General features: G+C 48.4%; 5 protein-coding genes, 1 long non-coding RNA gene and 1 pseudogene across 10 annotated transcripts; 5 read left to right on the top strand and 2 right to left on the bottom strand.

Moving 5' to 3' along the window:
• Positions 1-119: 119 nt before the first annotated feature.
• On the top strand, positions 120-1937 carry LOC9658303 (obtusifoliol 14-alpha demethylase). The gene is made up of 3 exons (XM_002981205.2): positions 120-693; positions 786-1231; positions 1280-1937. The coding sequence occupies exons 1-3, from the start codon at positions 202-204 to the stop codon at positions 1824-1826; spliced, it is 1485 nt and encodes a 494-aa protein (XP_002981251.2). The 5' UTR covers positions 120-201; the 3' UTR covers positions 1827-1937.
• A 3485-nt stretch (positions 1938-5422) lies between these two features.
• Positions 5423-6516, top strand: LOC112350196 (pentatricopeptide repeat-containing protein At5g43790-like). The gene is made up of 2 exons (XM_024686000.1): positions 5423-5623; positions 5669-6516. The coding sequence occupies exon 2, from the start codon at positions 5906-5908 to the stop codon at positions 6491-6493; it is 588 nt and encodes a 195-aa protein (XP_024541768.1). The 5' UTR covers positions 5423-5623; positions 5669-5905; the 3' UTR covers positions 6494-6516.
• A 2012-nt stretch (positions 6517-8528) lies between these two features.
• Positions 8529-10964, bottom strand: LOC9647198 (annotated as a pseudogene).
• Positions 10965-11226: 262 nt separating this feature from the next.
• Positions 11227-12046, top strand: LOC112350197. Of its 2 annotated transcripts, none has more exons than XR_002993688.1 (4): positions 11227-11393; positions 11469-11565; positions 11698-11763; positions 11823-12046. It is a non-coding gene; the product is annotated as an uncharacterized LOC112350197 (long non-coding RNA). The 2 variants fall into 2 exon arrangements; XR_002993687.1 differs by having other exon boundaries at positions 11465-11565.
• A 61-nt stretch (positions 12047-12107) lies between these two features.
• Positions 12108-14808, top strand: LOC9658301. Of its 4 annotated transcripts, none has more exons than XM_024685998.1 (15): positions 12108-12229; positions 12297-12372; positions 12425-12526; positions 12583-12626; positions 12673-12744; positions 12798-13085; positions 13130-13169; positions 13231-13348; positions 13405-13759; positions 13822-13903; positions 13956-14207; positions 14264-14458; positions 14517-14579; positions 14633-14683; positions 14731-14808. In XM_024685998.1, exons 8-14 carry the CDS (start codon positions 13287-13289, stop codon positions 14668-14670), a joined length of 1047 nt encoding a protein of 348 aa, XP_024541766.1. In that variant the 5' UTR covers positions 12108-12229; positions 12297-12372; positions 12425-12526; positions 12583-12626; positions 12673-12744; positions 12798-13085; positions 13130-13169; positions 13231-13286; the 3' UTR covers positions 14671-14683; positions 14731-14808. The 4 variants fall into 4 exon arrangements, with proteins under 4 accessions (XP_024541766.1, XP_024541765.1, XP_024541767.1 ...); XM_024685997.1 differs by having other exon boundaries at positions 12798-13073; positions 14737-14805; XM_024685999.1 differs by having other exon boundaries at positions 14535-14579; positions 14737-14805.
• A 6976-nt stretch (positions 14809-21784) lies between these two features.
• On the bottom strand, positions 21785-24624 carry LOC9647197 (DExH-box ATP-dependent RNA helicase DExH16, mitochondrial). The gene is made up of 15 exons (XM_024686175.1): positions 24570-24624; positions 24453-24516; positions 24276-24397; positions 23983-24173; positions 23779-23919; positions 23609-23731; positions 23470-23550; positions 23189-23357; positions 23021-23133; positions 22893-22973; positions 22710-22840; positions 22609-22654; positions 22432-22548; positions 22288-22379; positions 21785-22237 (listed from the first exon to the last, which is right to left on the bottom strand). The coding sequence occupies exons 1-15, from the start codon at positions 24595-24597 to the stop codon at positions 22060-22062; spliced, it is 1677 nt and encodes a 558-aa protein (XP_024541943.1). The 5' UTR covers positions 24598-24624; the 3' UTR covers positions 21785-22059.
• Positions 24625-24938: 314 nt separating this feature from the next.
• On the top strand, positions 24939-26550 carry LOC9647196 (ASC1-like protein). Its single transcript, XM_024686176.1, has 6 exons — positions 24939-25087; positions 25294-25508; positions 25568-25723; positions 25801-25986; positions 26051-26235; positions 26344-26550. Exons 1-6 carry the CDS (start codon positions 24950-24952, stop codon positions 26367-26369), a joined length of 906 nt encoding a protein of 301 aa, XP_024541944.1. The 5' UTR covers positions 24939-24949; the 3' UTR covers positions 26370-26550.
• The last annotated feature ends 801 nt before the right edge of the window (positions 26551-27351 follow it).

Below are 27351 nucleotides of genomic sequence, written 5' to 3'. Positions count from 1 at the left end.
AAGCATAATCTGGAAACATCGCTTTTGCGTGTGTGGATGAACACTGTCACCGTTTTGCTACCTGTAAGAGATACCCATAGAAATCGTTATATTACAAACTTGATGCCAGCGATATTTTAGTTTATCCAACAGCTGGCGTCACTGACAATTGGACGGTCCGGAGTTAACGTTCTCATCTCGGATTTAGGGCAAGATCTAGAGATGGAGGTAAAGGCCATGGAGGCGGATCGATCGACCGTGGCGGCCGCGCTGCTGCTGCTAGTGGGAACTACTTGCTGCCTGTGGCTGTTATCATGGTGGAGGAGCAGCAGCGGCGGAAGCAGGAGCCGAAATCGCCTTCCTCCAGTGGTGGATTCTGTCCCAATCGTGGGAGGGCTTCTCAAGTTCGTCAAGGGGCCGATTGTGATGCTGCGGCAGGAGTACCAGCGCCTGGGCAGCGTCTTCACCGTCAACATTGTCACGCGCAAGATCACATTCTTGATCGGTCCCGACGTTTCTTCCCATTTCTACAAGGCCCAGGAGTCCGAGCTGAGCCAAAAGGAGGTCTACCAATTCAATGTCCCCACTTTCGGCCCCGGAGTGGTCTTCGACGTGGATTACTCTGTCCGGATGGAACAGTTTCGCTTCTTCACCGAGGCGCTCAAGGTGAGCCGATTGAAGACGTACGTGGACTACATGGTGGAAGAAGCTCAGGTGTGCAAATCAAAATCTCGCTTTTCTTTCTCTCTTCTAGAAAGATTCTTTTTTCTCGCTGAGCTAGAACCACTTTGCTTGCTTGCTTGCAGCTTTTCTTCTCCAAGTGGGGTGACGAAGGAGAGGTTGATCTTAAAGAAGAGCTGGAGCGTCTCATCATCCTTACGGCCAGCCGTTGCTTGCTTGGGAGCGAGGTCCGAAACCAGCTCTTTGAGGACGTGAGCAATCTCTTCCACGACTTGGACAATGGAATGCAGCCGATAAGCGTCTTGTTTCCATACTTGCCGATCCCCGCTCACCGACGGAGAGACCGAGCTCGGAAGGAACTGGCCAGCGTCTTCGCCAAGATCATCGGCAACCGGAAGAGTTCCGGACGAAGTGAAACGGACATGCTCCAGGTTTTCATCGATTCCAAGTACCGCGCCACTGGGCGCTCCACCACCGAGGATGAGATCACCGGTTTGCTCATCGCAGCGCTCTTTGCCGGGCAGCACACGAGCTCCATCACCTCGACATGGACTGGAGCTTATCTTCTCACGTAAGTTCTCTTTCTTGCGTGACCGATTTCTCACTTTTGCACTTCCAGCTATAAAAACTACTGGGACTCTGCCGTCGAAGAACAGAGAAACGTGATGGCTAAAGTCGGGGACAAGCTCGACTATGATATCGTGAGCGAGATGGACGTGTTGCACCGCTGCATGAAGGAGGCACTGAGATTGCATCCGCCTCTCATCATGCTGATGCGCTACTGCCACAAAGATTTCTCGGTCACCACTCGAGACGGCGTCGAGTATAACATTCCCGCGGGCCACATTGTTGCGACGTCTCCAGCGTTTGCCAACAGGCTGCCTCACGTCTTCAAGGATCCCGACAGCTTCGATCCCGAGCGCTTTGCTCCCGGCCGGGAGGAGGACAAGGCTGTCCCATTCTCCTACACCTCCTTCGGTGGCGGTCGCCATGGCTGCCTCGGAGAAACCTTTGGATACATGCAGGTAAAGACGGTGTGGAGCATTCTTCTCCGAAACTTTGAGATGGAGCTGGTTTCTCCGTTCCCGGAGATTGATTGGAACGCAATGGTGGTCGGACCAAAAGGCAAGGTGATGGTTCGCTACAAGAGAAAGCTGCTTGCCTGATCATTCTGAAGAATCAACCTTTTGTATTTTTATATAAGGAACCAGTCTTGGTTCTTTGTTTTTCACTTTTTCTATCTTTACAAAACAAAAGAGGACACATTTCATGCTCAAGAAGCTCGAGCTTTAGAGAAGAAACTACGAACACTCGTGCAAAGCTCTAATAATCATGTGGTAAATCGGGCAAATGTGACAAAATGTTGCGAGACAGAGCTTCCCCACCGTCAGGAATATAGTAGTAAGCTCCCGCCTCGAGTAACAAATTCGGCGCAGTATCAAAGCCCTGTGCCAGCTTGTCGAAAGACGAATCCACCACCGAATACTTGACCACGTCTCTCTTTCGAGTTATCCAAAAGAGGTCATAGTCATCAGACACCAGCTCGTACTGGTAAGGGTTCAGCATGGCTGCGTCCAGCCGCGTCGGAAGCTCCACCACCTTTCCCTCGTCAGCCAGTAGCTCATACAGTCTTGGAGTGTCAAATGCCCTGCCCTCTCGGAGCTCCTCCTCCCGGTCAAACAGCTTAAGAGTATACATGAGGGCCTTGCCTCGCCATTCCACCACCTTTTGGCTTACCATGAGGTACTCGAATTTGTGGGTAGATTTACGGCTCATGTGCATCTTGTCCCACACTCCACGCCTCAGATCCAACTTGTAAATGCCATCAAACGTGCGATGTTTTCGAAAGAGCCTGTAGCAGCCGCCCCTGATTAAGACGCATTCCTCCATAAGAGCGATCCTCCTCGACGGGCGGCAAACATCTATCCAGGAGTCTGTGGCACAATCGTACTTTTGCACGGCGCCGGACTTATCGATGATGAGGATGAGAAGCTGGCCATGCACACGACCCAGCCAAGCCGATTTTGTGTCGATCCGCGGCCTCCACAAGAGCTTCCATCGCTTGACGCTGGGCTCGCCAATCGCCAGCACCCCACCCGATTCTATAAGCACCAATCCTTCGCAAGTTCCCACCACCTCCGAATGAGCGATGCCTAGCGGCGCCCACTGCTCCTCCCCAGTGTTGGAATCGCACATCCATAGTTTGGATCCTTTGGCCGCGGCGATGAGAAACCCTAATCCGCGCCCATGGGCGAGCTGCCAGCGGCAGCATCGGTTCCATAGCTTGGAGACGCTGCAGCACCGTGCCAGATCCCGCCGACCCAAATTTGTGACGATCAGAGCTACCAGCTCTTCGCAGCACACCACCATCGCCCATGCCTTTCTCGCCATTATAGGCCGACTAGTGCCTGCTCGATAGGGCACTAAATCCATCCTGCCATTACGAAGAATGCGCAATGGATTTTCGAAGGTTTAAAATTGCTCAAACACAACATGAGCGTGAGAAGATCTACTCTCCGATTTGCAAGAAATGTGGTAGCGGCTACCATAGATTTTCGAGGTAAGATATTTTCTCTATAGGATGTTAGTAAGCTCTTCTTCTTTCTTGGCAGATCACACATGAAAACTTCAAGAGAAGCAGCATCAGTGCTGCCTGGAACACACATTCTTTCATCAGATCCTCTGGTCTCATCGGTGATCTTCGATCTCAAGTCCGCTGCTCGATTCAAAGACTTGGAGATTCACGCTCGTAGGATGAGAGAGTTCCATGAAACAACGGTTATCGAAAACACGGCGAGCTTCGGCCATCCTGTCACATTTCGCGTACATACCGATCAGAGAGTTCGCGACATAGTTGTTTGTGTCTTTGCCACTCTCGGTGGCCGGCTACGCTGACAATAAGCTTTCCAGCTGGGACCATGGATTGATCAGCGTCTTGCTCACCGTCTCTTGCTCACCGACGGAGAGACCGAGCTCGAAAGGAGCTGGACAGCGTCTTCGATCGATTTACGGACATGCCCCAGGTTTTCATTGATTCCAAGTACTGTGCCACTGGGCGCTCCACCACCGAGGATGGCTAAAAGCTTGACTATGATATCGTGAGCGAGATGGACGTGTTGCACCGCTGCATGAAGGAGGCACTGAAATTGCATCCGCCTTCATCACGCTGATGCGCTACTGCCACAAAGATCCATGATCACTAATCTGAGTATAACATTCCCGCAGGCCAAATTGTTGCGACGTCTCCATCGTTTGCAAACAGGCTGCCTCACGTCTACAAAGATCGATTTCGAAACCTTTGCTCCGGGCCGAGAAGAGGACAAGGCTGTCCCATTCTTCTTGACCTCCGGTGGCGCCCGCCATGGCTGCTTCGGAGAAACCTGCAGGTCGTGGAGCAAATGGAGTTGGTTCCCGGAGATTGATTGGAACGCGATGGTGGAAGTGATGTAGAATCAGTCTTCTGTACTTCTATATAAGGAACCACTCACCTTCTTGGCAACTCCAGATCGAGAAGCTCAGAGTTGTGATTACGACCACTCGCGCGAAGCTCTAATAATCATGTGGTACATCAGGCAAATGTGACAAAATGTTGCGAGACAAGGCCTCCCCACCGTCAGGAATATAGAAGAAAGCTCCCGCATCGATTGGCGCAGGATCAGAGCCCTGTACCAGCTTGTTAAAGAACGAGTCCACCACCGAATACTTGAACACATCTCTGTCTCCAGTTATCCAAAAGAGGTCATAGTCATCAGACACCACCTCGGCCAACTCAGGGCTCAGGATATTGGCTGCATCCAGCCGCGTCGGAAGCTCCACCACCTTTCCCTCATCAACCAGTAGCTCATACAGTCTTGGAGTATCGAATCCCCTGCACTCTCGTAGCTCTTCCTCCTGGTCAAACACCTTAAGGCTGTACATGAGGGTCTTGCCTCGCCATTCCACCACCTTTTTTTCTGTCCCGAACTCGAATTTGCGGGCAGATTCACGGCTCAGGTGCATCTTGTCCCACACTCCACGCCTCAGATCCAACTTGTAAATGCCATCAAACGTGCGATGCTTTCGAAAGAGCCTGTAGCAGCCGCCCCTGATTAAGACGCATTCCTCCATTAGAGCGATCCTCCTCGACGGGCGGCAAACATCTATCCAAGAATCGCTGGCGAAATCGTACTTTTGCACGGCGCCGGACTTGTCGATGATGAGGATGAGAAGCTGGCCTTGCACACGACCCAGCCAAGCCGATATTGCATCAATCCGCGGCCTCCACAAGAGCTTCCACCGCTTCACGCTGGGCTCGCCAATCGCCAGCACCCCACCCGATTCTATAAGCACCAATCCCTCGCAAGTTCCCAGCACAGCTGAATCAGAGATACCTAGTGGCACCCACTGCTCCTCCCCAGAGTTGGAATCGCACATCCATAGCTTAGATCCTTCGGCAGGGGCGATGAGAAACCCTAATCCGCGACCGTGGGCGAGCTGCCAGCGGCAGCATTGGTTCCATAACTTGGAGACGCTGCAGTAGCGTCCCAGATCCCGCCGACCCAGATTTGTGACGATCAGAGCTACCAGCTCTTCGCAGCACACCACCATCGCCCATGCCTTCCTCGCCATTCCGTTTAAACCCAAAATGTTTCGAGTTGCTGAGATTCTGGATCAGTTCACGCTTGAGCGGTTTAAAAGGACACAGGTCAGGAAAGGTCGGAGTTTAAGGAAGGACGAAGGTTCCGTGGCTTCTTCGTGCAGCATTGTTGAGCATTGTTGTCAAGATTGAGGGATGCCTATTCCGGGAAATGCTGCGATCACAGTAGTCTAAGAGCTTGTGCAGAGTGTTCAATGTCTTCCACGATTTGGACAATGGAGTGTAGTATGTTTGTCGAAGACGGAGAGACATTCTCTGGCACTCCGTACCGTTAGATAAGACCATGGCTATGGCGCGTGTGCTGTGGGGCGCCATGGATTTTCGAAGGTACGCAAGCCATTTAAATGGCTTTACAATTGCTCCAACTCGCAGATCAGACGGCGCGACGTTTCTGGCGGCTCTCAAAGCTTGCAGCAAGCTAGCAGCGATCGAGAAAACCGATTTTCTTGATCGCGTGAGCTCCAAATCAAGAGCTTGGTGCGAGCAAGCCGGATGGCACACAGACGTGCTCGTCGCCAGCGCTTTGGTCGACGTCGACGCGTATGGGAAATCCTGCCGCTCGGATGATCTTCGAGGAATGGAAACCTCGACGTTGTCTCGTGGACTTCCATGATCTCGGGATTAGAACTGTTCCAAGAATTCATGGCGAGCAGCACCAATCGATCCAGTGCCAGGAGTTTTGTGGGCGCTCAAGTCGTGTTCTGGGCTGGCCGCGAGGGAAGAACGGCGAAATTTTCTGGAAAGTTGGCGGCGATGAAGATGGTGCGAGCTATATTTCTCCACAGCGAGGCAGCAAAGAGAGGTTTTGATCTGGACGTGTTCGTCGCGAGCACGCTGGTGGATCTCTACGCAAAGTGTGGAAGCGTGGATCTAGCTCGAGCGGTGCTTGACAAGTTTGATCATCGCCAATCCAGTTGCCAGGCAGCGATGGCGCTGGATGTCTTCTCGCAGATGACGATGCTGGATAGATCGAAAAGAGAGATTTTTGGGACGATCGTCGCGGCCGCCAATGCGTGCACGAGCATGGCTGCCAGCGAGCAATCATCCCGAATCCCCGAATCCATCGATAGCGATGGAGGTGTTTGTGTGATCAAAGTGGAGACGATCCACGCGACAGCTCGCGGTCTGAGCGTGAAGCTGGATCGATTCGTGGCCTCAATATGTACTCCAAGTGTGGAGCACGATCGAGGCGCATAGGATCTTCGCCGGGACGAAGACCCGGCGCCTTGGAACGTTTTGATCCTCGGCTATGGCCAGCCCCAGGAGTCCCTGGCACTGCTCGCGGCGATGCGGTCATCTCGCTCGATCGTCCCACTGCGATGAATCTGGAAGGAATTCGCAAGCTCCACGCCGAGATCGACCGCGCGAGCCATGAATTGGGGCGAGATCTCATCGACCCGGTCGTGGCGAGCTGCCTGGTGGATGCGTATGGGCGATGCGGCAGCATGGACGAGGCCGAGAGATTCTTCGCCTCTTCCTCGTCGTCGGGAGGTCTCATCTCCTGGAGCGCTCTCGTCGTGGGACTTAGCCGATGCGACGCAGAAAGGGCAGTGTGATCGACGCGAGCAGGAGACCTGGGCACGTGGGTGTAGCGAGGGTCGTAAGCCGAGGAGCACGTTCTTTCTCTTGGACGTGAGGAGCTCCTCAATGTCCAAGAGAAAGAACGTGCTCCTCGGCTTACGCGCTCATGGCCGCCGTTTACCACGATTGACTAACCTTGACCATCTGGACAAACAGATTGCTTCCTATCGAAGAAAAACCATGCTCGACACCATGTGACATTTCCTCAGTATATCTCGTCGAAAACTTTCTTTATGCCCGCTCTGGGCATATGCTCCGGCCAAGATGTTCCACGAGAAAACGTTGGATTCGCAAATCTCTCGAAACACCAATCTCTCTGCGCGATGATCTCCTGGCGGCAGCTCTACCGTAAAATATTCTCGTTTTTGCTGACCTGGACTTGCGCTGACATGTTGTGTGCTCACAAATAAATCACATAAATTGTTGGCCGCTACAAATCTGTTGGACTTGGTAACCATGGATGCAGGTCTCTCATCTGCAAAAGAAATTCCACGTCTAGCACCCGGAGCCATTCGTCACTTGGCGTCCCAGTTCCCAGAACCCACAACCCCATCACAGTAAATCACACTCGACTTGATGAAGTCCAAGTAAAGAACCGTCACCTTGGGAAGTGTATTTCCACGAATGAGAAAATGAATGCACCTCCGGGTGACACTACGACACAATGCTCTAATAATCATGTGGTACATCAGGCAAATGTGACAAGATGTTGCGAGACAAGGCCTCCCCACCGTCAGGAATATAGAAGAAAGCTCTCGGGAGGTATAAATTCGGCGCAGCATCAGAGTCCAGAACCAGCTTGTTGAAGGACAAATCGGCCACCGAATACTTGAACACATTTCTGTCTCCAGTTATCCAAAAGAGGTCATAGTCATCAGACACCACCTCGTACTTGTAAGGGTTCAGGATGGCTGCGTCCAGCCGCGTCGGGAGCTCCACCACCTTTCCCTTATCAACCAGTAGCTCATACAGTCTTGGAGTGTCGAATCCCCTGCCCTCTCGTAGCTCCTCCTCCTGGTCAAACACCTTAAGAGTATACATGAGGGCCTTGCCTCGCCATTCTACCACCTTTTTCTCTATCCGGAGGCACTCGAATTTGCGAACAGATTCACGTCTCATGTTCATCTTGTCCCACACTCCACGCCTCAGATCCAGCTTGTAAATATCATCAAACACGTAGTCATGGCCATGCGTCAACTTTTCGAAGAGCCTGTAGCAGCCGCCCCTGATTAAGACGCATTCCTCCATAAGAGCGATCCTCCTCGACGGGCGGCAAACATCTATCCAAGAATCGTTGGCGAAATCGTACTTTTGCACGGCGCCGGACTTGTCGATGATGAGGATGAGAAGCTGGCCTTGCACACGACCCAGCCAAGCCGATATTGCATCAATCCGCGGCCTCCACAAGAGCTTCCACCGCTTCACGCTGGGCTCGCCAATCGCCAGCACCCCACCCGATTCTATAAGCACCAATCCTTCGCAAGCTCCCAGCACAGCCGAATCAGAGAGACCTAGAGGCACCCACTGCTCCTCCCCAGTGTTGGAATCGCACATCCATAGCTTGGATCCTTCGGTAGGGGCGATGAGAAACCCTAATCCGCGGCCGTGGGCGAGCTGCCAGCGGCAGCACTGGTTCCACAGCTTGGAGACGCTACAGCACCGTGCCAGATCCCGCCGACCCAGATACGTGACGATCAGAGCTACCAGCTCTTCGCAGCACATCACCATCGCCCATGCCTTCCTCCCCATTCCACAAACCTAAAAATGTGGCGATGGTTTTTAAAATGTTTTCCACCGTTAAACAAAAGTTATCAACTTGTCCTATGTTGAGGTTGCACATACTCGCGCGCTGAGCTCCGGGGGTTTCATCCTCTGGCAAACGCCCTTCCTCGATGAGATTCTGGATCAGTTCGCGCTTGGCAGCCTTCCGGCTCGACAGCTCAGTGCCTGCTCGATCAATCTGGAGTGGACAAGATCAGTTGGAATGCAAGCTGACACAAAGAGATCTTACGCGCTGCACAGGTGTTTCTGTGCGATCACGATCGACGAACGCGTCCTCCAGTCGATAGCTCAGCCAAATATACATATCAAGAACCTGGAGCGAGTTATAACAGGTTGCAAAGCCAGACAAGCGAACCTTGTGTACGGACTCCAGTTCCGCTAGATCCTTTTGTGTGCTTGGGACTCACATTGTTGCAGGTGTTAGAAGCCTCTTCAGTGGGACACTCCTATTGACCGCATAGTTCCTAGCAAACTATGGAAAAGATAAAACAATGCTAGAAAGCAAACATACGATATTGTGGAACAACCATACCTCGAGTAAAGCTACCATGATTATACCGTTATCTTTACCCACGGGGCTGCACAAGCGCATTGAGTTGAAGCCAGCAAAAACGACGAGTGTTACCATGTACAGAAAAGGAAACGGGAATCCATGGGCAGTGGAATGTCGTCAAGCATCCTCGCTATCGCCAAAAGATTTGTAGAGTCACACAGAAAGAACATTGAAGACACAGTAACGGTAGCAATGAACTTTTCCTGCAAAGGTGTACAAGTTAGAAAGCGAATCAAGCGCAAAACACGAGCACACCAGTATAGCCGAAAACGGGAAGTTCGGATAAAAGCTACAGCACAGGCCTATTTGATATCTTCCAGCTCGGCCTGTCACACAAGTGATAGGAGTGAAGTCGTTTAAAATGTGAGACCATCCATACCTGCAATTTGCTTCACTTGCATGACACTGAGGTAGCAGCGAGCGATGCCATCGAACTTGTCCAGCTTCGTGAAGATGATGCTGGATATTAAGATTTAGACCCATCCCGATCGCGTCGCTGGCGACAAGTATGCTAAAGTCCTCGTCGGCCTTGCTGAAAGCCGAGAAATAAAGACCCGTTTTTCAATCACAGAGCGAAATAAAAAAAAAAGGAAAGGAAGAACTCGTATAAATGCCTGATAGCGTTACCTGTTTGGTGCGAGTCTCTGGAGGAAGAGATCCATACACGACCGAGCAGTTGATTGCCGGATGCAATGCCTCAAATGTCTCGCTGAAATGAACGACAAAACGTTTATCTTCTTACAAACCAATCGCCACCTATATTACCTTGTAGGTGTGTATCTCATCACGCGAGAAGCTTACAATGCAATCTCCGCCCCGAATACGTCTAATATCACGTAGAGGTTCATTAAGAGGTACAAGCGGAGGTAACACCTGACCTGGGAAAAAAGATCAGGAAATCATCCAGTGAATGATCTAGTAATACCTCATGTGTATCCTAAGTGCGTTCCAGCAGGTTCTGAATAAGAGCCACTACACACGGATCTCCACACAAGTGTATCTCTTTGGCAGCAAGACCAAACCAAGCGCGAGTGAAAGCGTATCCTCTTTTGGAGCATCCTATCATCTGAGACACAAACATGAGAAACAAACGAGAAATATTTTTGTTCTTGCCTGGATCTCGTCAATGACGGCACACTCGTACTCGCGAGTGATGTCCGCCATCTCGACAGTCATCGCTTTGTGCTGTGCTCCCTCGACTTCGTTGCGCTCCTGTCCAGTGAGAAGACTGCATGGTACATTGAGAGAGTTGAGCTTCTCTGCCACTTCCAGGCGAGGAGACGCAAGGGACCGCAGTAAGTTCCTGGATGAGAGAAGCCAAGCATTAGGTAGCGCAAGAAAGAAAACAGTTCTTTCTTCCTCTTCGAGTGTATAAATGTTTTTGCCTTTGGAAGAAGAAGCAAACCTGAAGAAGCTCGCTGGAGACTTTGCAAGGCAGTGAATGTTTTGCCGCTGTTGGTCGGGCCAATGTAGAGAATGATCCGCCTCTTCATCGTCCGCGCGTAAGGATACCAAGTGTGAGGAACACTGGAAACACACAAACACATACATTGTTATCATTCCTTTCCTCGCAAGAACTACTTACGTCATATCGGTGAGCTCGAGAAGGATCTTCCGGGCTGTGGTGCTGAATGCGCGCCGCAATCCAGCTGAGCAAGCAAGCAAATCATTCATGAGGCAGAGAGAAAAGTTAGACTGCAAACCACGACTCCGCCATAGCCCCGCTGCCCACATTCTTGCCAAGAGCCCTAAGTATCCCACCCTAGCGATCGTTTGCAAACGAGATTTGCTGGAGCAGGATCGTCCTTTTATAAGTCGAGTCCTCTACATCCATCCATCCATCCCATATAAAAAATACAAACATAATTACCCTCGGTCACTGATCAACGGGTTTAGCACACAAAGCCACGTGCCTATTAACAAACAATGCTTTTTCAGGAATATCCAGTAGGTGGATTCGATTCGTGACATGGACGGCCATGCGGTCAATGTGGTGCAGGGACGGTGCCATAATTGTACGATTTAGGGCCAGATCTGGCCATGGCGGCACTGCGGTGGAGAGGAGGCAGATGAGCTTCCTCATCGGCGCCTCGGCGAGATCTCCCGAGGTATCTTCTTAAGCCGTTTGAGGATCTCATGTTAGCCGCTCAAGAAGAGGCCGCTCACGCCCGACTGCCTGAGGTTAGCTCTGAAGTCCGTCCAAAAATCACTCTTTTCTATCCGTGTTTCTGATTCGATTCAACCCGCCCAAGGTAGCTCTATGTTGATTTCGTTCCCTTGGAGATGCTCACCTCAAGTTAGCCTTTGCCTGCTGGCAGCGCCTGGGTAGCGGCATTCTTTGATCGGTCCAGAGGTATGTAGGCGCTCCTGATTGCAGTGGATCACATGTTGGAAGATGTTTTTCTTCTTCAAATCAAAATCTCGTTTTTCTTTCTTCGATGTTATTCTTTTCTTATTCACTTGGAGCTACTTTACTTGCTTGCAGCGCCTGGGCAGCAGTCCCGAGCGGCCAAGATGACCAAATTGAAGACGTTCGTAGGCCACAACTCAGGTGTGCAAATCAAAATCTCCTTTTTACTTCTGACTATTTGGTTCTACTTGCTTCTTAAGTCGCTTCCAGATTTTTCTCCATAGTGTGACGATGGAGACGCCGATCTCAAATAACAGCTCTCAAAGAAGAGCAGGAGCTGATTGGCAACCGAAAGAGTTCATCAGGTTTTCTCAATGTACCATGCAGTCTTCTCACTGGACAGGAGCGCAACGAGATCGAGGGAGCACAGCGATGACTGTCGAGATGGCGGACATCACGAGTGTGCCGTCATTGACGAGATCCAGGCAAGAACAAGGGTTTTCTCGTTTATTTATCATGTTCCCTTGTTTCGTGGATTGGATCAGATGATCGGAAGCTCCAAAAGAGGATACGCTTTCACTCGGGCTTTTGTTGGTGGTGCTGCCAAAAGAGATAAACTTGTGTGGATATTCAGAACCTGCTGGAACGCACTCAGGACACACTCGAGGTATCATTTGATCAGTCACTGGATTGTTTCGTAAACATTTTCCTTTGTTCTTTATCTCTTCTTTCAGGCTGCAGGAGTTTTTCCATCTTTCGATCAAATAGGCCTGTACTGTACTTTTATCCGAACTTCCCACGGCTATACTGGTGTGCTCATGTTTTGTGCCTGATTCGCTTTCTAACTTATACACCTTTGCAGGAAAAGTTCAATGCTATCGTTATTGTGTCTTCAATGTTCTTTCTGTGTGACTCTACATATCTTTTGGCGATAGCGAGGGACATTCTTCCTTTTCTGTAAATGGTAACACTCGTCGTTTTTGCTGGCTTCGACTTGATTATATGGTTCGGCTTGTGCAGCCCCGTGCCTAAATAACCGTATAATCATGGGAGCTTTACTCGAGGTATATCGTATGTTTGTTTTCTAGCATTGTTTTATCTTTTCCATAGTTTGCTAGGAACTACGCGGTCAATAGGAATATCCCACTGAAGAAGCTTCTCACACCTGCGGAACTACACAAGGTTTGCTGGTCCGGCTTTGCATCATGCTATAACTCGCGTATTGTGAGCTCCAGGCTCTTGATATGTATATTTGGCTGAGCTATCGACTAGTGGACGCTGCCATCGCACAGAAACACTTTTTCAACCGTGATGGCCAAAGTGGTCGACTTCGACGTGCAGCAACCAGATTGTCTGCTCTACCGCCACAAATATTCCTCGGTCACCACTCGAGACGGCGTCTAAAGTATAACATTCCCGCAGGCCACATTGTTGCGAAGTCTCCAGTATTTGCCAGCAGGCTTGCTCGCGCCGACAGCGTGCGCTCCTCACCAGAGGAGGACAAGACAGCGGTGCACACCTTTGTGAGTGTTGTTCGTTTATCCAATCGCTGACTTGGGATTTACAGGAGAAATGCGGTGGGGACGATTCGGCAAGGCACAGATAATGTAAGTCTCTTAGCTTAGTCTTTAATCCAAATTATTTACTCTTATTGCTGTCTTGTTTTAGGTGATTGAGGGGGCCGCCGATTGCCGATTGAGGGAGCTGCCTGCTTGTCCGTCGCCATGAGGTTTGCTGTGAAAGTTTTTGGAGCTTGTTTCGTATCCTCTGCGGCACTTTTCCTCCGGTAAGTGCTCTTCTTTTTCTTGTTTAGAGTCGCATGGTTCAATCTCTGTTTTTTAGGAGTAAGGAGGTGATCTGTGAAGATGCCGTCGAGACATCGGTTTCTAAAGAAATCTATAAGGAGTGCGAGAAGACCTGGAAATCTGTTGATCCCGAGGGGTACTTGTACATCCCCAACCTCTTCCGGAGGGCTTCCAAGAGAGCCAATTCTAAGCTCTATGGGGGCTTCCCGACTTTTGTTGGAGAAGATGGCGGGATCCACAAGGTGACTGGTCCTGCGGGCGGCGTCATGACAGGAGCCCGGCAAGCTCTTGAGATTTTCGAGGCGAGGATGTACATTCACGATGGACGGAGATACAGAGTTGACGCTGCACCAGGAGTGCTTCTGTGGAGTGGATTACGAAGGGCAATGCAGGTAAAACTAAGCTTGTTTCTGTCTTATGTTTTTGTCTTACGTTTGTTTTCCGTTTTCCGTAGAAAGTGATTGAGCAGCAGAACTGGATCGCTGACCCCAAATGGGTCAATTTTGCGAAAAAAACACCGGAGCATCATAGGGACGGTAAGCATTTTCACGTAGTTGGTAAATAATATGTCTGGTTATTTTTGTTTAGGATACTACAAATACGTCCTCAACAGGCTTGTGTGTTTTCATCAACCAGTCGGAAGAGACAAGTATGTACGTGCCTTAGCGTATGTCAATGGCAACAAGCTCACTGTCGTGCACGTTTACAACCCGGGCGACTATGATGTGTACACAAGCACACTGGATCGACTGCGAAACATGCACTACTTGCATATGGAGTGCTTTATTAGAAACTTTGATGCACTCTTTGGCAAGCACGAGGAGCAAGTCCTCAAGAAAGGTAAGAAACTACTTTGAATTAAAAACCGTTTCTGCCTGTATATTTGGTTTTTCTAGATCCATGGGGGATTCCAGGGCCTGGACTCGATGAGTATGGCACATTCGATTATGCCGAAGAGTTACTGCAAATCATCGAGGAAGAAAAGCAGCAGCTCCAGCAGCAGCAGCAGCAGTTGCTGCAAGAGCTGAAGCGGCAGCTGGATTTTGAGCTTCCAGAAGGCTTTAATCAATTCGGATCAAACTTACATCCTGGTAAATGTTTTATATTGAGGTCTGGCTCGTATGGTCGGTTATCTGATTATGATTTTAGCGTGGACCGTCGGAGAAGTGGCCACAAGTGGGCTCGCGACAGGGACGGACTCGGGAAGTCCTGGTATGTTTCGTTTTTTCCGTTTTTTGTCGCCCTATCTTAGTTGAACGCCACAGCTGGCGACGAAGGAGCGGGGCCTAGTAACAGGCAGTAACGAAGCGGCCGCGGTATGTTCCCCTTTTAGACTCGCTTGGGCCTTGCTGACCCAATTCAGGTGCAGGAAACAGCGTTGAGGAAGCTAGAATAAGACTTTATCAAACTAGTAATTAAAATATTCGATTTCGCTATTCCAGTGGATTTTTCCCGACCTGCATCAGACTCCTGGGGTTGGAGGCATTTGCTCCCAGGTTTGCTTTCTAGTTAGTTTCAGCATTTCATAGGTGTTTCTAGATAAAGTTGGGAAGGGAAGGTACGCGGCCATTTATTTATAGCCTGGTATAGTTTCTTTTTCAAAGGCTCCGGATGGCTCCGGAGAACAGGAAACTTCCAGTTCATGAAAACATTGAGGTAAGACTTTTCCTGGCCAAAATACTGTTTAACGAGCATGCTGCAGAGCGGAATAGCGCTGGGTTGAGGGAGGAGAAAGTTTCTTGTGCAGAGCAAGTGTCACAGTTGCTGGACGTCGGAGAAGGTATATATATTAGAACTCCATTCCTTGACTTACTGTCATCGCGTTTTGGCAGTGTTTCGGCACGTTGATGAGACAAATATGTACGATTCAGAATGGTACACATTGTGCATCTTGACTGTGAGGTAACTAACTCAAATGCTCTGCAGGGGTCAGGCGGATGCTTTAGCCTGAGCGCTTCGCTCCCGGCCGGGAGGAGGACAAGGCTGTCCCATTCTCCTACACCTCCTTCGGTGGCGGTCGCCATGGCTGCCTCGGAGAAACCTTTGGATACATGCAGGTAAAGGCGGTGTGGAGCATTCTTCTCCGAAACTTTGAGATGGAGCTGGTTTCTCCGTTCCCGGAGATTGATTGAATGGTGGTCGGACCAAAAGGCAAGGTGATGGTTCGCTACAAGAGGAAGCTGCTTGCCTCATCATTCTGAAGAATCAACCTTTTGTATTTTTATATAAGGAACCAGTCTTGGTTCTTTGTTTTTCACTTTTTCTATCGTTACAAAGCACAAGAGGACACATCTCAGCTCGAGCTTTAGAGAGGAAACTACGAACACTCGTGCAAAGCTCTAATAATCATGTGGTAAATTGGGCAAATGTGACAAAATGTTGCGAGACAGAGCTTCCCCACCGTCAGGAATATAGTAGTAAGCTCCCGCCGCGAGTAACAAATTCGGCGCAGTATCAGAGCCCTGTGCCAGCTTGTCGAAAGACCACGTCTCTCTTTCGAGTTATCCAAAAGAGGTCATAGTCATCAGACACCACCTTATGAGTATACATGAGGGCCTTGCCTCGCCATTCCACCACCTTTTGTCTTACCACGAAGTACTCGAATTTGTGGGTAGATTTACGGCTCATGTTCATCTTGTCCCACACTCCACACCTCGGATCCAACTTGTAAATGCCATCAAACGTGCGATGCCTTCGAAAGAGCCTGTAGCAGGCGCCCCTGATTAAGACGCATTCCTCCATAAGAGCGATCCTCTTCGACGGGCGGCAAACATCTATCCATGGCGAAATCGTACTTTTGCACGGTGCCGGATTTGTCGATGATGAGGATGAGAAGCTGGCCTTGCACACGACCCAGCCAAGCCGATATTGCATCAATCCGCGGCCTCCGCAAGAGCTTCCACCGCTTCACGCTGGGCTCGCCAATCGCCAGCACCCCACGGGATTCTATAAGCACCAATCCTTGGCAGGAGCGAGGTCCGAAACCAGCTCGTGAGCAATGACTTCCACGATTTGGACAATGGAGTGCATTTCCGTACCGCTAGATATTTGTCTTTCACGTAGACCATGGCTATGGCGCGTGCGCTGTGGGGCGTCGTAGGCGAGGTGTTTGAGCAATTGTAAAGCCATTTAAACGGCTTGCTTACCTTTGGAAATCCAAAGATCTAATATTAGAAAGATAAATGTGTTAGCGCCTACCATGGACTTTCGAGGTAAAATATTTCTCTTCTCTTGAGCTTCCGTTTTCACTGCTCTATAAGATGGTAATAAGCTCTACTTCTTGCTTGGCAGATCACAAGCCATCTCGTCATGAAAACTTCAGGAGAAGCAGCATCACTCCTCCCTGGAATACACATTCTTTCATCAGATCCTCAGGACTCATCTGTGATCTTCGATCTGAAGTCCGCTTGAAAAGAGGCAAAGAGATTCACGCTCGTGCCACCGAGAGTGGCAAACGCCATGATCGGTGTACGCAAAATGTGGCAGGATGGCCGAAGCTCGCCGTGTCTTCGACACAGCTCCAACCGTTGTTTCATGGAACTCTCTCATCCTCGGCTACGCTGACAATGGAGAAGCTTTCCAGGCACTGGAACTTTTCGCACGAATCGCAAACCTCTCCACGATCTCTCCAGACAGCGCGACGTTTCTGGCAGGCTCTCAAAGCTTGCAGCAAGCTAGCAGCGATCGAGAAAACCGATTTTCTTGATCGCGGGAGCTCCAAGTTCGTCAAGATCAAGAGCCTCGGCTGGTCCACTCTTGGTGCGAGCAAGCCGGATGGCACACAGACGTGCTCGTCGCCCGACGCGTATGGGAAATCCTGCCGCTCGAATGATCTTCGAGCGAATGGAAACTCACGACGTTGTCTCGTGGACTTCCATGATCTCGGGATTAGGACTCTTCCAAGAATTCATGGCGAGCAACACCAATCGATCCAGTGCCAGGAGTTTTGTGGCGGCGCTCAAGTCGTTTTCTGGGCTGGCCGCGAGGGAAGAACGGGAGAAGAAATTTTTCTGGAAAGTTGGCGGCGATCAAGATGGTGCGAGGTATATTTCTCCACAGCGAGGCAGCAAAGAGAGGTTTGATCTGGACGTGTTCGTCGCGAGCACGCTGGTGGATCTCTACGCAAAGTGTGGAAGCGTGGATCTAGCTCGAGCGGTGTTTGACAAGCTTGATCATCGCCAATCCAGTTGGGGGAGCTCGGCCAGGCAGCGATGGCGCTGGATCTCTTCTCGCAGATGATGATGCTGGATAGATCGAAAAGAGAGATTTTTGGCGATGCGAGGACGATCGTCGCGGCCGCCAATGCGTGCACGAGCATGGCTGCCAGCGAGCAATCATCCCGAATCCCCGAATCCATCGATAGCGATGGAGGTGTTTGTGCCCGAGAGCTCGCGGTCTGAGCGTGAAGCAGGATCGATTCGTGGCCTCAATATGTACTCCAAGTGTGGGAGCGCACAGGATCTTCGCCATGCTCCGGGACGAAGACCCGGCGCCTTGGAACGTTTTGATCCTCGGCTACCTCGAGAATGGCCAGCCCTAGGAGTCCCTGGCACTGCTCGCGGCGATGCGATCATCTCGCTCGATCGTCATGGACTATGCCACTGCGATGAATCTGGAAAGAATTCGCAAGCTCCACGCGCGCGAGCCATGAATTGGGGCGAGATCTCATCGACCCGGTCGTGGCGAGCTGCCTGGTGGATGCGTATGGGCGATGCGGCAGCATGGACGAGGCCGAGAGATTCTTCGCCTCTTCCTCGTCGTCGGGAGGTCTCATCTCCTGGAGCGCTCTCGTCGCGGGATTTAGCCGCCAATGCGACGCAGAGAGTGATCGACGCGAGCAGGAGATATGGGCACGTGGGTGTAGCGAGGGCCGCCTTTGAGGAGCTCCTCAATGTCCAAGAGAAAGAGAACGTGTTCCTCGGCCTACGCGCTCATGGCCGCCGTTTACCACGATTGACTAACCTTGACCATCTGTATCGAAGAAAAACCATCTTGAAACAATTGAATCAGAACAAGAACGACAAGTTTACACCAACTTCACCACTTACCTGCCAGGAGTGAACTTGTAGCTTTTGCTCAAAGGCTTGATGCAGCCTCTGAGGATTCAGCACCTGCGCTGCCATGCTACTCGGTAACCATGGATGGATGCAGGTCTCTCATCTGCAAAAGAAATTCGACGTCTAGCACCCGGAGCCATTCGTCACTTGGCGTCCGTGGTGGCAGCAGCCCACAACCCCATCACAGTAAATCACACTCGACTTGATGAAGTCCAAGTAAAGAACCGTCACCTTGGGAAGTGTATTTCCACGAATGAGAAAATGAACTGCACCTCCGGGTGACACTACGACACAATGCTCTAATAATCATGTGGTACATCAGGCAAATGTGACAAAATGTTGCGAGACAAGGCCTCCCCACCGTCAGGAATATAGAAGAAAGCTCTCGGGAGGTATAAATTCGGCGCAGCATCAGAGTCCAGAACCAGCTTGTTGAAGGACAAATCGGCCACCGAATACTTGAACACATTTCTGTCTCTAGTTATCCAAAAGAGGTCATAGTCATCAGACACCACCTCGGGCAACTCAGGGCTCAGGACGTTGGCTGCGTCTAGCCGCGTCGGAAGCTCCACCACTTTTCCCTTATCAACCAGTAGCTCATACAGTCTTGGAGTGTCGAATCCCCTGCCCTCTCGTAGCTCCTCCTCCTGGTCAAACACCTTAAGAGTATACATGAGGGCCTTGCCTCGCCATTCTACCACCTTTTTCTCTATCCGGAGGCACTCGAATTTGCGAACAGATTCACGTCTCATGTTCATCTTGTCCCACACTCCACGCCTCAGATCCAGCTTGTAAATATCATCAAACACGTAGTCATGGCCATGCGTCAACTTTTCGAAGAGCCTGTAGCAGCCGCCCCTGATTAAGACGCATTCCTCCATAAGAGCGATCCTCCTCGACGGACGGCAAACATCTATCCAAGAATCGTTGGCGAAATCGTACTTTTGCACGGCGCCGGATTTGTCGATGATGAGGATGAGAAGCTGGCCTTGCACACGACCCAGCCAAGCCGATATTGCATCAATCCGCGGCCTCCACAAGAGCTTCCACCGCTTCACGCTGGGCTCGCCAATCGCCAGCACCCCACGGGATTCTATAAGCACCAATCCTTGGCAAGCTCCCAGCACAGCCGAATCAGAGAGACCTAGAGGCACCCACTGCTCCTCCCCAGTGTTGGAATCGCACATCCATAGCTTGGATCCTTCGGTAGGGGCGATGAGAAACCCTAATCCGCGGCCGTGGGCGAGCTGCCAGCGGCAGCACTGGTTCCACAGCTTGGAGACGCTGCAGCACCGTGCCAGATCCCGCCGACCCAGATACGTGACGATCAGAGCTACGAGCTCTTCGCAGCACATCACCATCGCCCATGCCTTCCTCCCCATTCCACAAACCTAAAAATGTGGCGATGGTTTTTTAAAATGTTTTCCACCGTTAAACAAAAGTTATCAACTTGTCCTATGTTGAGGTTGTACATACTCGCGCGCTGAGCTCCGGGGGTTTCATCCTCTGGCAAACGCCCTTCCTCGATGAGATTCTGGATCAGTTCGCGCTTGGCAGCCTTCCGGCTCGACAGCTCAGTGCCTGCTCGATAAATCTGGAGTGGACAAGATCAGTTGGAATGCAAGCTGACACAAAGAGATCTTACGCGCTGCACAGATGTTTCTGTGCGATCACGATCAGCGAATGCGTCCTCCAGTCGATAGCTCAGCCAAATATACATATCAAGAACCTGGAGCGAGTTATAACAGGTTGCAAAGCCAGAGAAGCGAACCTTGTGTAGGGACTCCAGTTCCGCTAGATCCTTTTGTGTGCTTGGGACTCGCATTGTTGCAGGTGTTAGAAGCCTCTTCAGTGGGACATTCCTATTGACTGCGTAGTTCCTAGCAAACTATGGAAAAGATAAAACAATGAAACATACAATATTGTGGAACAACCATACCTTGAGTAAAGCTCCCATGATTATACTATTATCTTATTGTTATACTGTTATTTTATATGATATATTTTTGCACAATGTTCTAGGAAGAGATTAGAAATTGAGGAGATAGTTGTTACAAAGTTTAAGCAATTTGTGTATTTTTTTATTCATTCTTGGAAAATAATAAAATTATATAGGAAAATAAAGTTTAAATAAGAATGAATTTGTGTCACTTTAAAATCTTTAACTCATATTGTAAAAACTTGAGTTATTTGTTTATTTTGTTAACCATCATAAAATTAACAAACAAAAAACTTTTCTAAAATATGGTATAAATTTTTGGATGACTAAAACGTGAATTATTATTATTATTTTTTTCAATAGCTGCTTTGCCTAAACAATCATCCAATGGTAAAAAAATAAATAAACAATAAACTTTATTTATTTATTTAAACATACAATATATATGCATTACTGATTTTACAAAGGTGAAATGAGCTTTTGTTTTATTGTAGAAATCTTTTCGGCATTTTCTTTATAGTGGAAATATTACTAGGTTTGGACTTGATATGATTACTACTTGTATTGGTAAGGTAGGAAAGAACAAAAATTTAAAAAAGATATCAGAAATTTGTTAAAAAGTTTAAGTAATTTGTGCATTTTTCTATTCATTTTTGGAAAACAATAAAATTATATAGTAAAAATGTAACTTAAATAAATAAAAAATTGTTGTATTAAAATCTTTAACTTATATTGTAAAAACTATAGTTATTTATTAATTTTTGTAACCATCATAAAATTAACAAACAAAAACTTTTTTAAAATACAGTATATGTTTTTGGATGACTAAAACATAAATTATTATATTTAATTTTTTTTCAATAGATGCTCTGCGTAAATAACCATCATATGGTAGAAAATAAATAAACAATAAACCCAATAATTATTTATTTATACGATATGTATTTTTGCATAAGGGTTTTAGGAAAAGATCAAAAATTAAGAAGATGGTTTAAACAACTTGTGCATCTTTTTATTTATTCTTGGAAAATAATAAAATTATATAGTAAAAATTTAGCTAAAAAAAAAATCAAATTTTGTTGCTTCAAGCTTCAAAATCTTTAACTCATATTATAGAAATTATAGTTATTTTTTAATTTTTATAAATATTTTTTTTTTCTAAAATATAGTATAAATATTTGGATAATTAAAACTTGAATTATTATATTTAATGGTTTTTCTTCTAATAACTGCATTACCTAAATAGTAGTATATCCTTGTATCACAATATGTTTGACACATTTAATAATAGTTATTTGGAAAAATAAAATAAACATTAAATTTTTGCTTAAAGGGTTTATTTTTTATTTATAAATATTTAGTAATTTATTAAATATTCGTGATATATATATTCTAAAAATATCTATATATTAATAAAAATAAGATCAATAAAAATATTTTATGAATAACTATAAATAATTAACTAAAAACTTAATTATGCAAATAAAACATGGAAAAAGACCATCTTAAAAAAGTCATGCCGCACCATCTTGGCTGCGTCCCAGCAACTCCACCACCTCTCCCTTGTCAGCCCATTGCATTGTCGAATCCCTTTCTCGCCCCCCTCCTTGCAAACAGCTTAAGCGCATTCTACCACATTTTATCCAGGGACACTCCTCGGATTCTGTTCATCTTGTCCGCCTTTGATCCAGCTTGCTCAACTTATCCTCACTTCCCTGTCCATGTTGAGGTTGTACATACTCGCGCGCTGAGCTCCAGGCGTTTCATCCTCTGGTAAACGCCCCTCCTCGATTAGATTCTGGATCAGTTCACGCTTGGCAGCCTTACGGCTCGACAGCTCCGTGTTCCAGTAGTTTAGTGCCTGCTCGATCAATCTGGAGCGGACACAGATCAGTTGGAAGGCAAGATGAAAAAGAGATCTTACGTGCTGCACAGGTGTTTCTGTGTGATGGCAGACTCACGATCCACGAAGGCATCCTCTAGTCGATAGCTGAGCCAAATATACATATCAAGAACCTGGAGCTCACACAACGCAAGTTAAACAGCTTACAAAGCCAGACAAGCGAACCTTGTGTAGGGACTCCAGTTCCGCTAGATCCTTTTGTGTGCTTGGGACTCGCATTGTCGCAGGTGTTAGAAGCCTCTTCAGTGGCACATTCCTATTGACCGCATAGTTCCTAGCAAACTATGAAAAACATAAAACATTGCTAGAAAACAAACATACGATATTGTGGAACAACTATACCTCGAGTAAAGCTCCCATGATTATACGGTTATCTTTGTCCACGGGGCTGCACAAACGCAACCATTGTATCGAGTTAAAGGCAACAAAACCACGAGTGTTACCATGTACAGAAAAGGAAACGGGAATCCATGGGCAGTGGAATGTCGTCAAGCATCCTGGCTATCGCCAAGAGATTTGAAGAGTCACACAGAAAGAACATTGAAGACAAAGTCACGGTAGCAATGAACTTTTCCTGCAAAGGTTTACAAGTTAGAAAGCGAATCAAGCGGAAAACATGAGCACACCAGTATAGCCGAAAATGGGAAGTTCGGATAAAAGGTGCAGTACAGGCCTATTTGATCAAAAGTTGGGAAAACTCCTGCTGCCTGAAATAACAAAAGAAAAATAGGAAATCCAACCAACAGTTCATTACCACTACAGCAGGTGTTGGTGTTGCAAGTGCTCGATGCAGGTGAGCTATATCAGAACCTTTCAGACATGTTACCTCGCCTACAGGATATTTGGACTTGAATCTTCCAGCTCGACCTGTCACACAAGTGATAGGCATGAAGTCGTTTGACGAATGTGACACCATTCAAACCTGCTATTTGCTTCACTTGCATGACACTGAGGTAGCAGCGAGCGATGCCATCGAACTTGTCCAGCTTCGTGAAGATGATGCGCTGGATGTTAAGATTTAGACCCATCCCGATCGCGTCGCTGGCGACAAGTATACTAAAGTCCTCGTCGGCCTTGTTGAATCGTTCAGCCTGCACACTGAAAGCCGAGAAGTACAGAACCGTTTTTCAAGCACAGAGCAGAAAAAAACAAAAAAGAAAGGAAGAACTTGTGCTCGTTCGTATAAAACCATGAAAGCATTACCTGCTTGGTGCGAGTCTCTGGTGGAAGAGATCCATACACGACTGAGCAGTTGATTGCCGGATGCAATTTCTCAATGTCTCGCTGAAATGAAATAGAAAACGACTATCGACTTACGAACCAAATGCGATGTATATATTACCTTGTAGGTGTGTATCTCGTCACGCGAGAAGCTTACAATGCAATCCCCGCCCCGAATTCGTCTAATATCACGTAGCGGTTCTTTAAGAGGTACAAGCGGAGACAAGCGGGTGTAGCACCTGACCTGGGAAGAAAGTTTAGGAAACCATCCATTGAAGGATCGAATGATACCTCAAGTGTGTCCTGAGTACGTTCCAGCAGGTTCTGAATAAGAGTCACTACACACGGATCTCCACACAAGTGTATCTCTTTGGCAGCGAGACCAAACAAAGCCCGAGTGAAAGCGTATCCTCTTTTGGAGCATCCTATCATCTGAGAAAATCAACAAAGAAGGCAAACATGAGAAAATAAAACGAGAAAAACTCTTGTTCTTGCCTGGATTTCGTCAATGACGGCACACTCGTACTCGCGAGTGATGTCCGCCATCTCGACAGTCATCGCTTTGTGCTGTGCTCCCTCGATCTCGTTGCGCTCCTGTCCAGTGAGAAGACTGCACGGTACATTGTGAGAGTTGAGCTTCTCTGCCACTTCCCAGGCGAGGAGACGCAAGGGACCGCAGTAAATTCCTGGATGAGAGAAACGAAGCATTAGGTAACGCAAGAAAGAAAACAGTTCTTTCTTCCTCTTCGAGTGTATGAGTTTTTTTTCCTTTGGAAGAAGAAGCAAACCTGATGAAGCTCGCTGGAGACTTTGCAAGGCAGTGAAGGTTTTGCCGCTGTTGGTCGGGCCAACGTAGAGAATGATCCGCCTCCTCATTGTCCGCGCGTAAGGATACCAAGTGTGAGGAACACTGCCACACACTCTTATCATTCCTTTCCTCGCAAGAACTCCAAAAAATCACTTACGTCATATCGGTGAGCTCGAGAAGGATCTTCCGCGCTGTGGTGCTGAATGCGCGGCGCGATCCAGCTGAGAAAACAAACAAATCATCCACGAAACAGAGAGAAAGAGAGACTACAAACCTCGACTCCGCCATAGCCCCTGCCACATTCTCGAAAGAATGCGAAGAGCCCTAAGTAGCCCTAGCCATCTCTTTCTTCATTCATTGCTCGCGCATTCCAAATTCCAATGAGTGCCACTCTCTCGATCGAATTGTACTGGAATTGCCACCCACACTGGAAGAACAGCTGAGAGTTTGGAAGAAGTCAAAACCTTTGCTTCGCGCAAATAGCGCAAATGATTGACTTCTTCCTTGTCTGGTAGATCCAGACGAGCGCAATAGGCTAGATCTCGAGGAGCTAGATTTCGAGGAATTGGACGATCAATCGAACAAAGAGAGCTACGTTTGGAGGATTTGAGCTCCTTGGAGCTCAAATTCTTGTAGAGCTCGCTAGGGTTTGCCATGGCAATGGCAGGCGTGTGGAGGTGGCCCGGGTGGGAAGTGGAGAGCTATCCCAAGCTCACAGATTTGGCAATGGTTCCACTCTTTGGCCTCTTCTTCCCAGCAGTGCGCTTCGTGCTAGACCGCTTTGTATTCGAGGTAAGCGCCAAATCTCTCTTGCTTCCTCCATCTCCATCCTTTTCTCGGCAAATCTCTCGCTATTTATCTCTCAAACTCGAGCTTTGATTGGCTGGAATGGTGCATTCAATGCGCACTCGTGAGCGCCCTGTCCTCATTCCAATCCAGTCACTCTTTCATTCATTACGCGCTCGACTGCCAGCATAATCTTTGCTTTCGTGTTCCAGGTTCTTGGGAGGCGATTCATCGCTCGATCCAAAGGCGATGATCAACAGTTTGCCAAGACTTTGATCAAGTTCAAAGAGTCGGCATGGAAGGCGGTCTACTTCACGTCCGCGGATTTGTTTGCGTTGCTCATCACGTACAGGGAGCCGTGGTTCCACAACACGAAGTACTTTTGGATCGGGCCGGGAGATCAAGTCTGGCCCGACCAGAAGATCAAGTAAGCACGTTTCACTCTCGAAGCAATTACTTGATCGCCTAGAGATCAACCCCTGCCAGGCTCAAGCTCAAGCTCCTCTACACTTTCTCCGCGGGATTCTACATCTACAGTATGCTGGCTCTCGTGTTCTGGGAAACCCGACGCAAAGATTTCGGTGTTAGCATGACACACCACGTCGTAACTTTCTTGCTCATTGCTGGTTCCTATCCCATCAGGTAGAGGCTTCGATTTCGTTCGTTTTTATTTTTCTTCTCCAAACCCATCCCGTATCGATCGCTTTGTCTTTCGCCAGATTTGCTCGAGTTGGCTCCATGGTGCTCGCGCTACACGATGCAAGCGACATTTTTCTAGAGATGGCAAAGATGTCGAGGTATGCTGGCTCGGACATCTTCTCCAGTGTTTTCTTCGTCATGTTTGCGATCGCCTGGGTGTTGCTTCGACTGATTTACTTCCCTTTCTGGATCATCTGGAGCACCTGGTACGTGGGACGCCGCAAGGTTTCCAATCTTTTAATGACAATTGAAAACAACGCTCTCCTGTAGCCGCGAGATTGTCCACACCTTGGATAAGAGTGCACACAAAGCTTACGGCCCGGTCATGTACTATGGATTCAACACCTTTTTGATCACGCTCTTGGTAATGCACATCTACTGGTGGATCCTGATCGTGAGGGTCCTTCTCAAGCAAATTGAGGACAAGGGAAAGATCGAAAAGGATGTAAGATCAGGTAAACTAGCACTCAAAATCTCTTTTTTCCTCTCTCTCTCTCTCTCTCTCTCGCTTGCATAGAAAGTGGAAGTGAAGAGATTCTAACTGCTATTCACGTGCAATGCAGACAGTGAAGACGACAGCGACGACTAACGAAAGATCAAGCTGGCTTCTATATGATTCGATCACTAAGACAAAGATCGTGATGAAAGCGCTTGAACCATCTCACATCACTTTGCATTGTGAAGCTTCGATTACATGCAGAAGGATATACATTCACCAGATGATAAGTTTCACGTACAAATGATAATATATCTCGTCACTGGTGGAATTCTATCTTGTCGTGGTTTTGGAATCTCCAAGATCTCATATCTAGTAGTGTAGTAGTAGTATCGAGGGACCCCCTTTGGGCCAAGCAAAGTCATTGTACGCGGGATCATAAAACTCGTCAGGATTACCAAGATGATCTCTGCCAATGCACAGGAGATCGAGAAAAAGGATTCTACAGAAAACATACCCAAGTCATCCCTAAGTGCTCTCGCGGACACCACTTCGCGTCCAAGCAGTGGCGCTCAAATCCCTCAAACTCGTCTATGAAACACCGGCACCGCCATGAAAATGGCAGCGGCAGCAGGCCCTTGAGCAGCAACAGCTCCGACTGGAAGATGACCTCAAATCCTGTCTGAAAGAAACCAACTAGCATAAGTGTGGGAAAAAAGAAAAGTAATATCCAATTGCTTGGGCAGCTGAATGTGTGGAGAGTGACCGGCAGATCGGATGCCGAAACATGAGACCACCCGGGATGCAGGATGTTGTCAATGCTATCCACCGCCAAGGGCGTGCCATGGTAGAACACGGTGATCTCGATCCAGCAGGTGAGGATAGATCCCCCGATGGTGTGGTGCGAGTGACGAAGGACTGGCAGATCGGGGCCGGTCCAGAGACCCAGCCCATGGTAAGGATCATACTCCCCATTTTCTTCTTCAGCGCTCGCTCGATCGCCTTGGTCCTAGGATGGTCGAATGAGAAGTTGCTGCTGCTCGATGTCATATGAGACTGACCAATATTTCTTGTCGTGTGATTGATTAATAATCTCATGGGTTTTGGCTTGTTTTGCATTGCTTCTGGAAACAGG

This window comes from Selaginella moellendorffii, unplaced genomic scaffold (genome assembly GCF_000143415.4).
Source record: "Selaginella moellendorffii unplaced genomic scaffold, v1.0 SELMOscaffold_47, whole genome shotgun sequence".
NCBI lineage: Eukaryota > Viridiplantae > Streptophyta > Lycopodiopsida > Selaginellales > Selaginellaceae > Selaginella > Selaginella moellendorffii.
This window is presented reverse-complemented; position numbering and strand designations above follow the sequence as displayed.

What these genes read in the sequence shown, in the direction of transcription:
- LOC9658303 (XM_002981205.2), top strand. Translation starts at nt 202, where the DNA reads ATGGAGGTAAAGGCCATGGAGGCGGATCGATCGACCGTGGCGGCCGCG. An exon ending in ACATGGTGGAAGAAGCTCAG is followed by an intron (nt 694 to 785) that starts GTGTGCAAATCA and finishes GCTTGCTTGCAG; the next exon opens with CTTTTCTTCTCCAAGTGGGG. An exon ending in ACTGGAGCTTATCTTCTCAC is followed by an intron (nt 1,232 to 1,279) that starts GTAAGTTCTCTT and finishes TTGCACTTCCAG; the next exon opens with CTATAAAAACTACTGGGACT.
- LOC112350196 (XM_024686000.1), top strand. Translation starts at nt 5,906, where the DNA reads ATGATCTCGGGATTAGAACTGTTCCAAGAATTCATGGCGAGCAGCACC.
- LOC9658301 (XM_024685998.1), top strand. Translation starts at nt 13,287, where the DNA reads ATGAGGTTTGCTGTGAAAGTTTTTGGAGCTTGTTTCGTATCCTCTGCG. An exon ending in ACCGGAGCATCATAGGGACG is followed by an intron (nt 13,904 to 13,955) that starts GTAAGCATTTTC and finishes ATTTTTGTTTAG; the next exon opens with GATACTACAAATACGTCCTC. An exon ending in GGAGCAAGTCCTCAAGAAAG is followed by an intron (nt 14,208 to 14,263) that starts GTAAGAAACTAC and finishes TGGTTTTTCTAG; the next exon opens with ATCCATGGGGGATTCCAGGG.
- LOC9647197 (XM_024686175.1), bottom strand. Translation starts at nt 24,597, where the DNA reads ATGTGGCAGGGGCTATGGCGGAGTCGAG. An exon ending in CTCGAGCTCACCGATATGAC is followed by an intron (nt 24,398 to 24,452) that starts GTAAGTGATTTT and finishes AGTGTGTGGCAG; the next exon opens with TGTTCCTCACACTTGGTATC. An exon ending in CAGAAACACCTGTGCAGCAC is followed by an intron (nt 22,238 to 22,287) that starts GTAAGATCTCTT and finishes TGTCCGCTCCAG; the next exon opens with ATTGATCGAGCAGGCACTAA.
- LOC9647196 (XM_024686176.1), top strand. Translation starts at nt 24,950, where the DNA reads ATGGCAATGGCAGGCGTGTGGAGGTGGCCCGGGTGGGAAGTGGAGAGC. An exon ending in TAGACCGCTTTGTATTCGAG is followed by an intron (nt 25,088 to 25,293) that starts GTAAGCGCCAAA and finishes TTCGTGTTCCAG; the next exon opens with GTTCTTGGGAGGCGATTCAT. An exon ending in TGGCCCGACCAGAAGATCAA is followed by an intron (nt 25,509 to 25,567) that starts GTAAGCACGTTT and finishes AACCCCTGCCAG; the next exon opens with GCTCAAGCTCAAGCTCCTCT.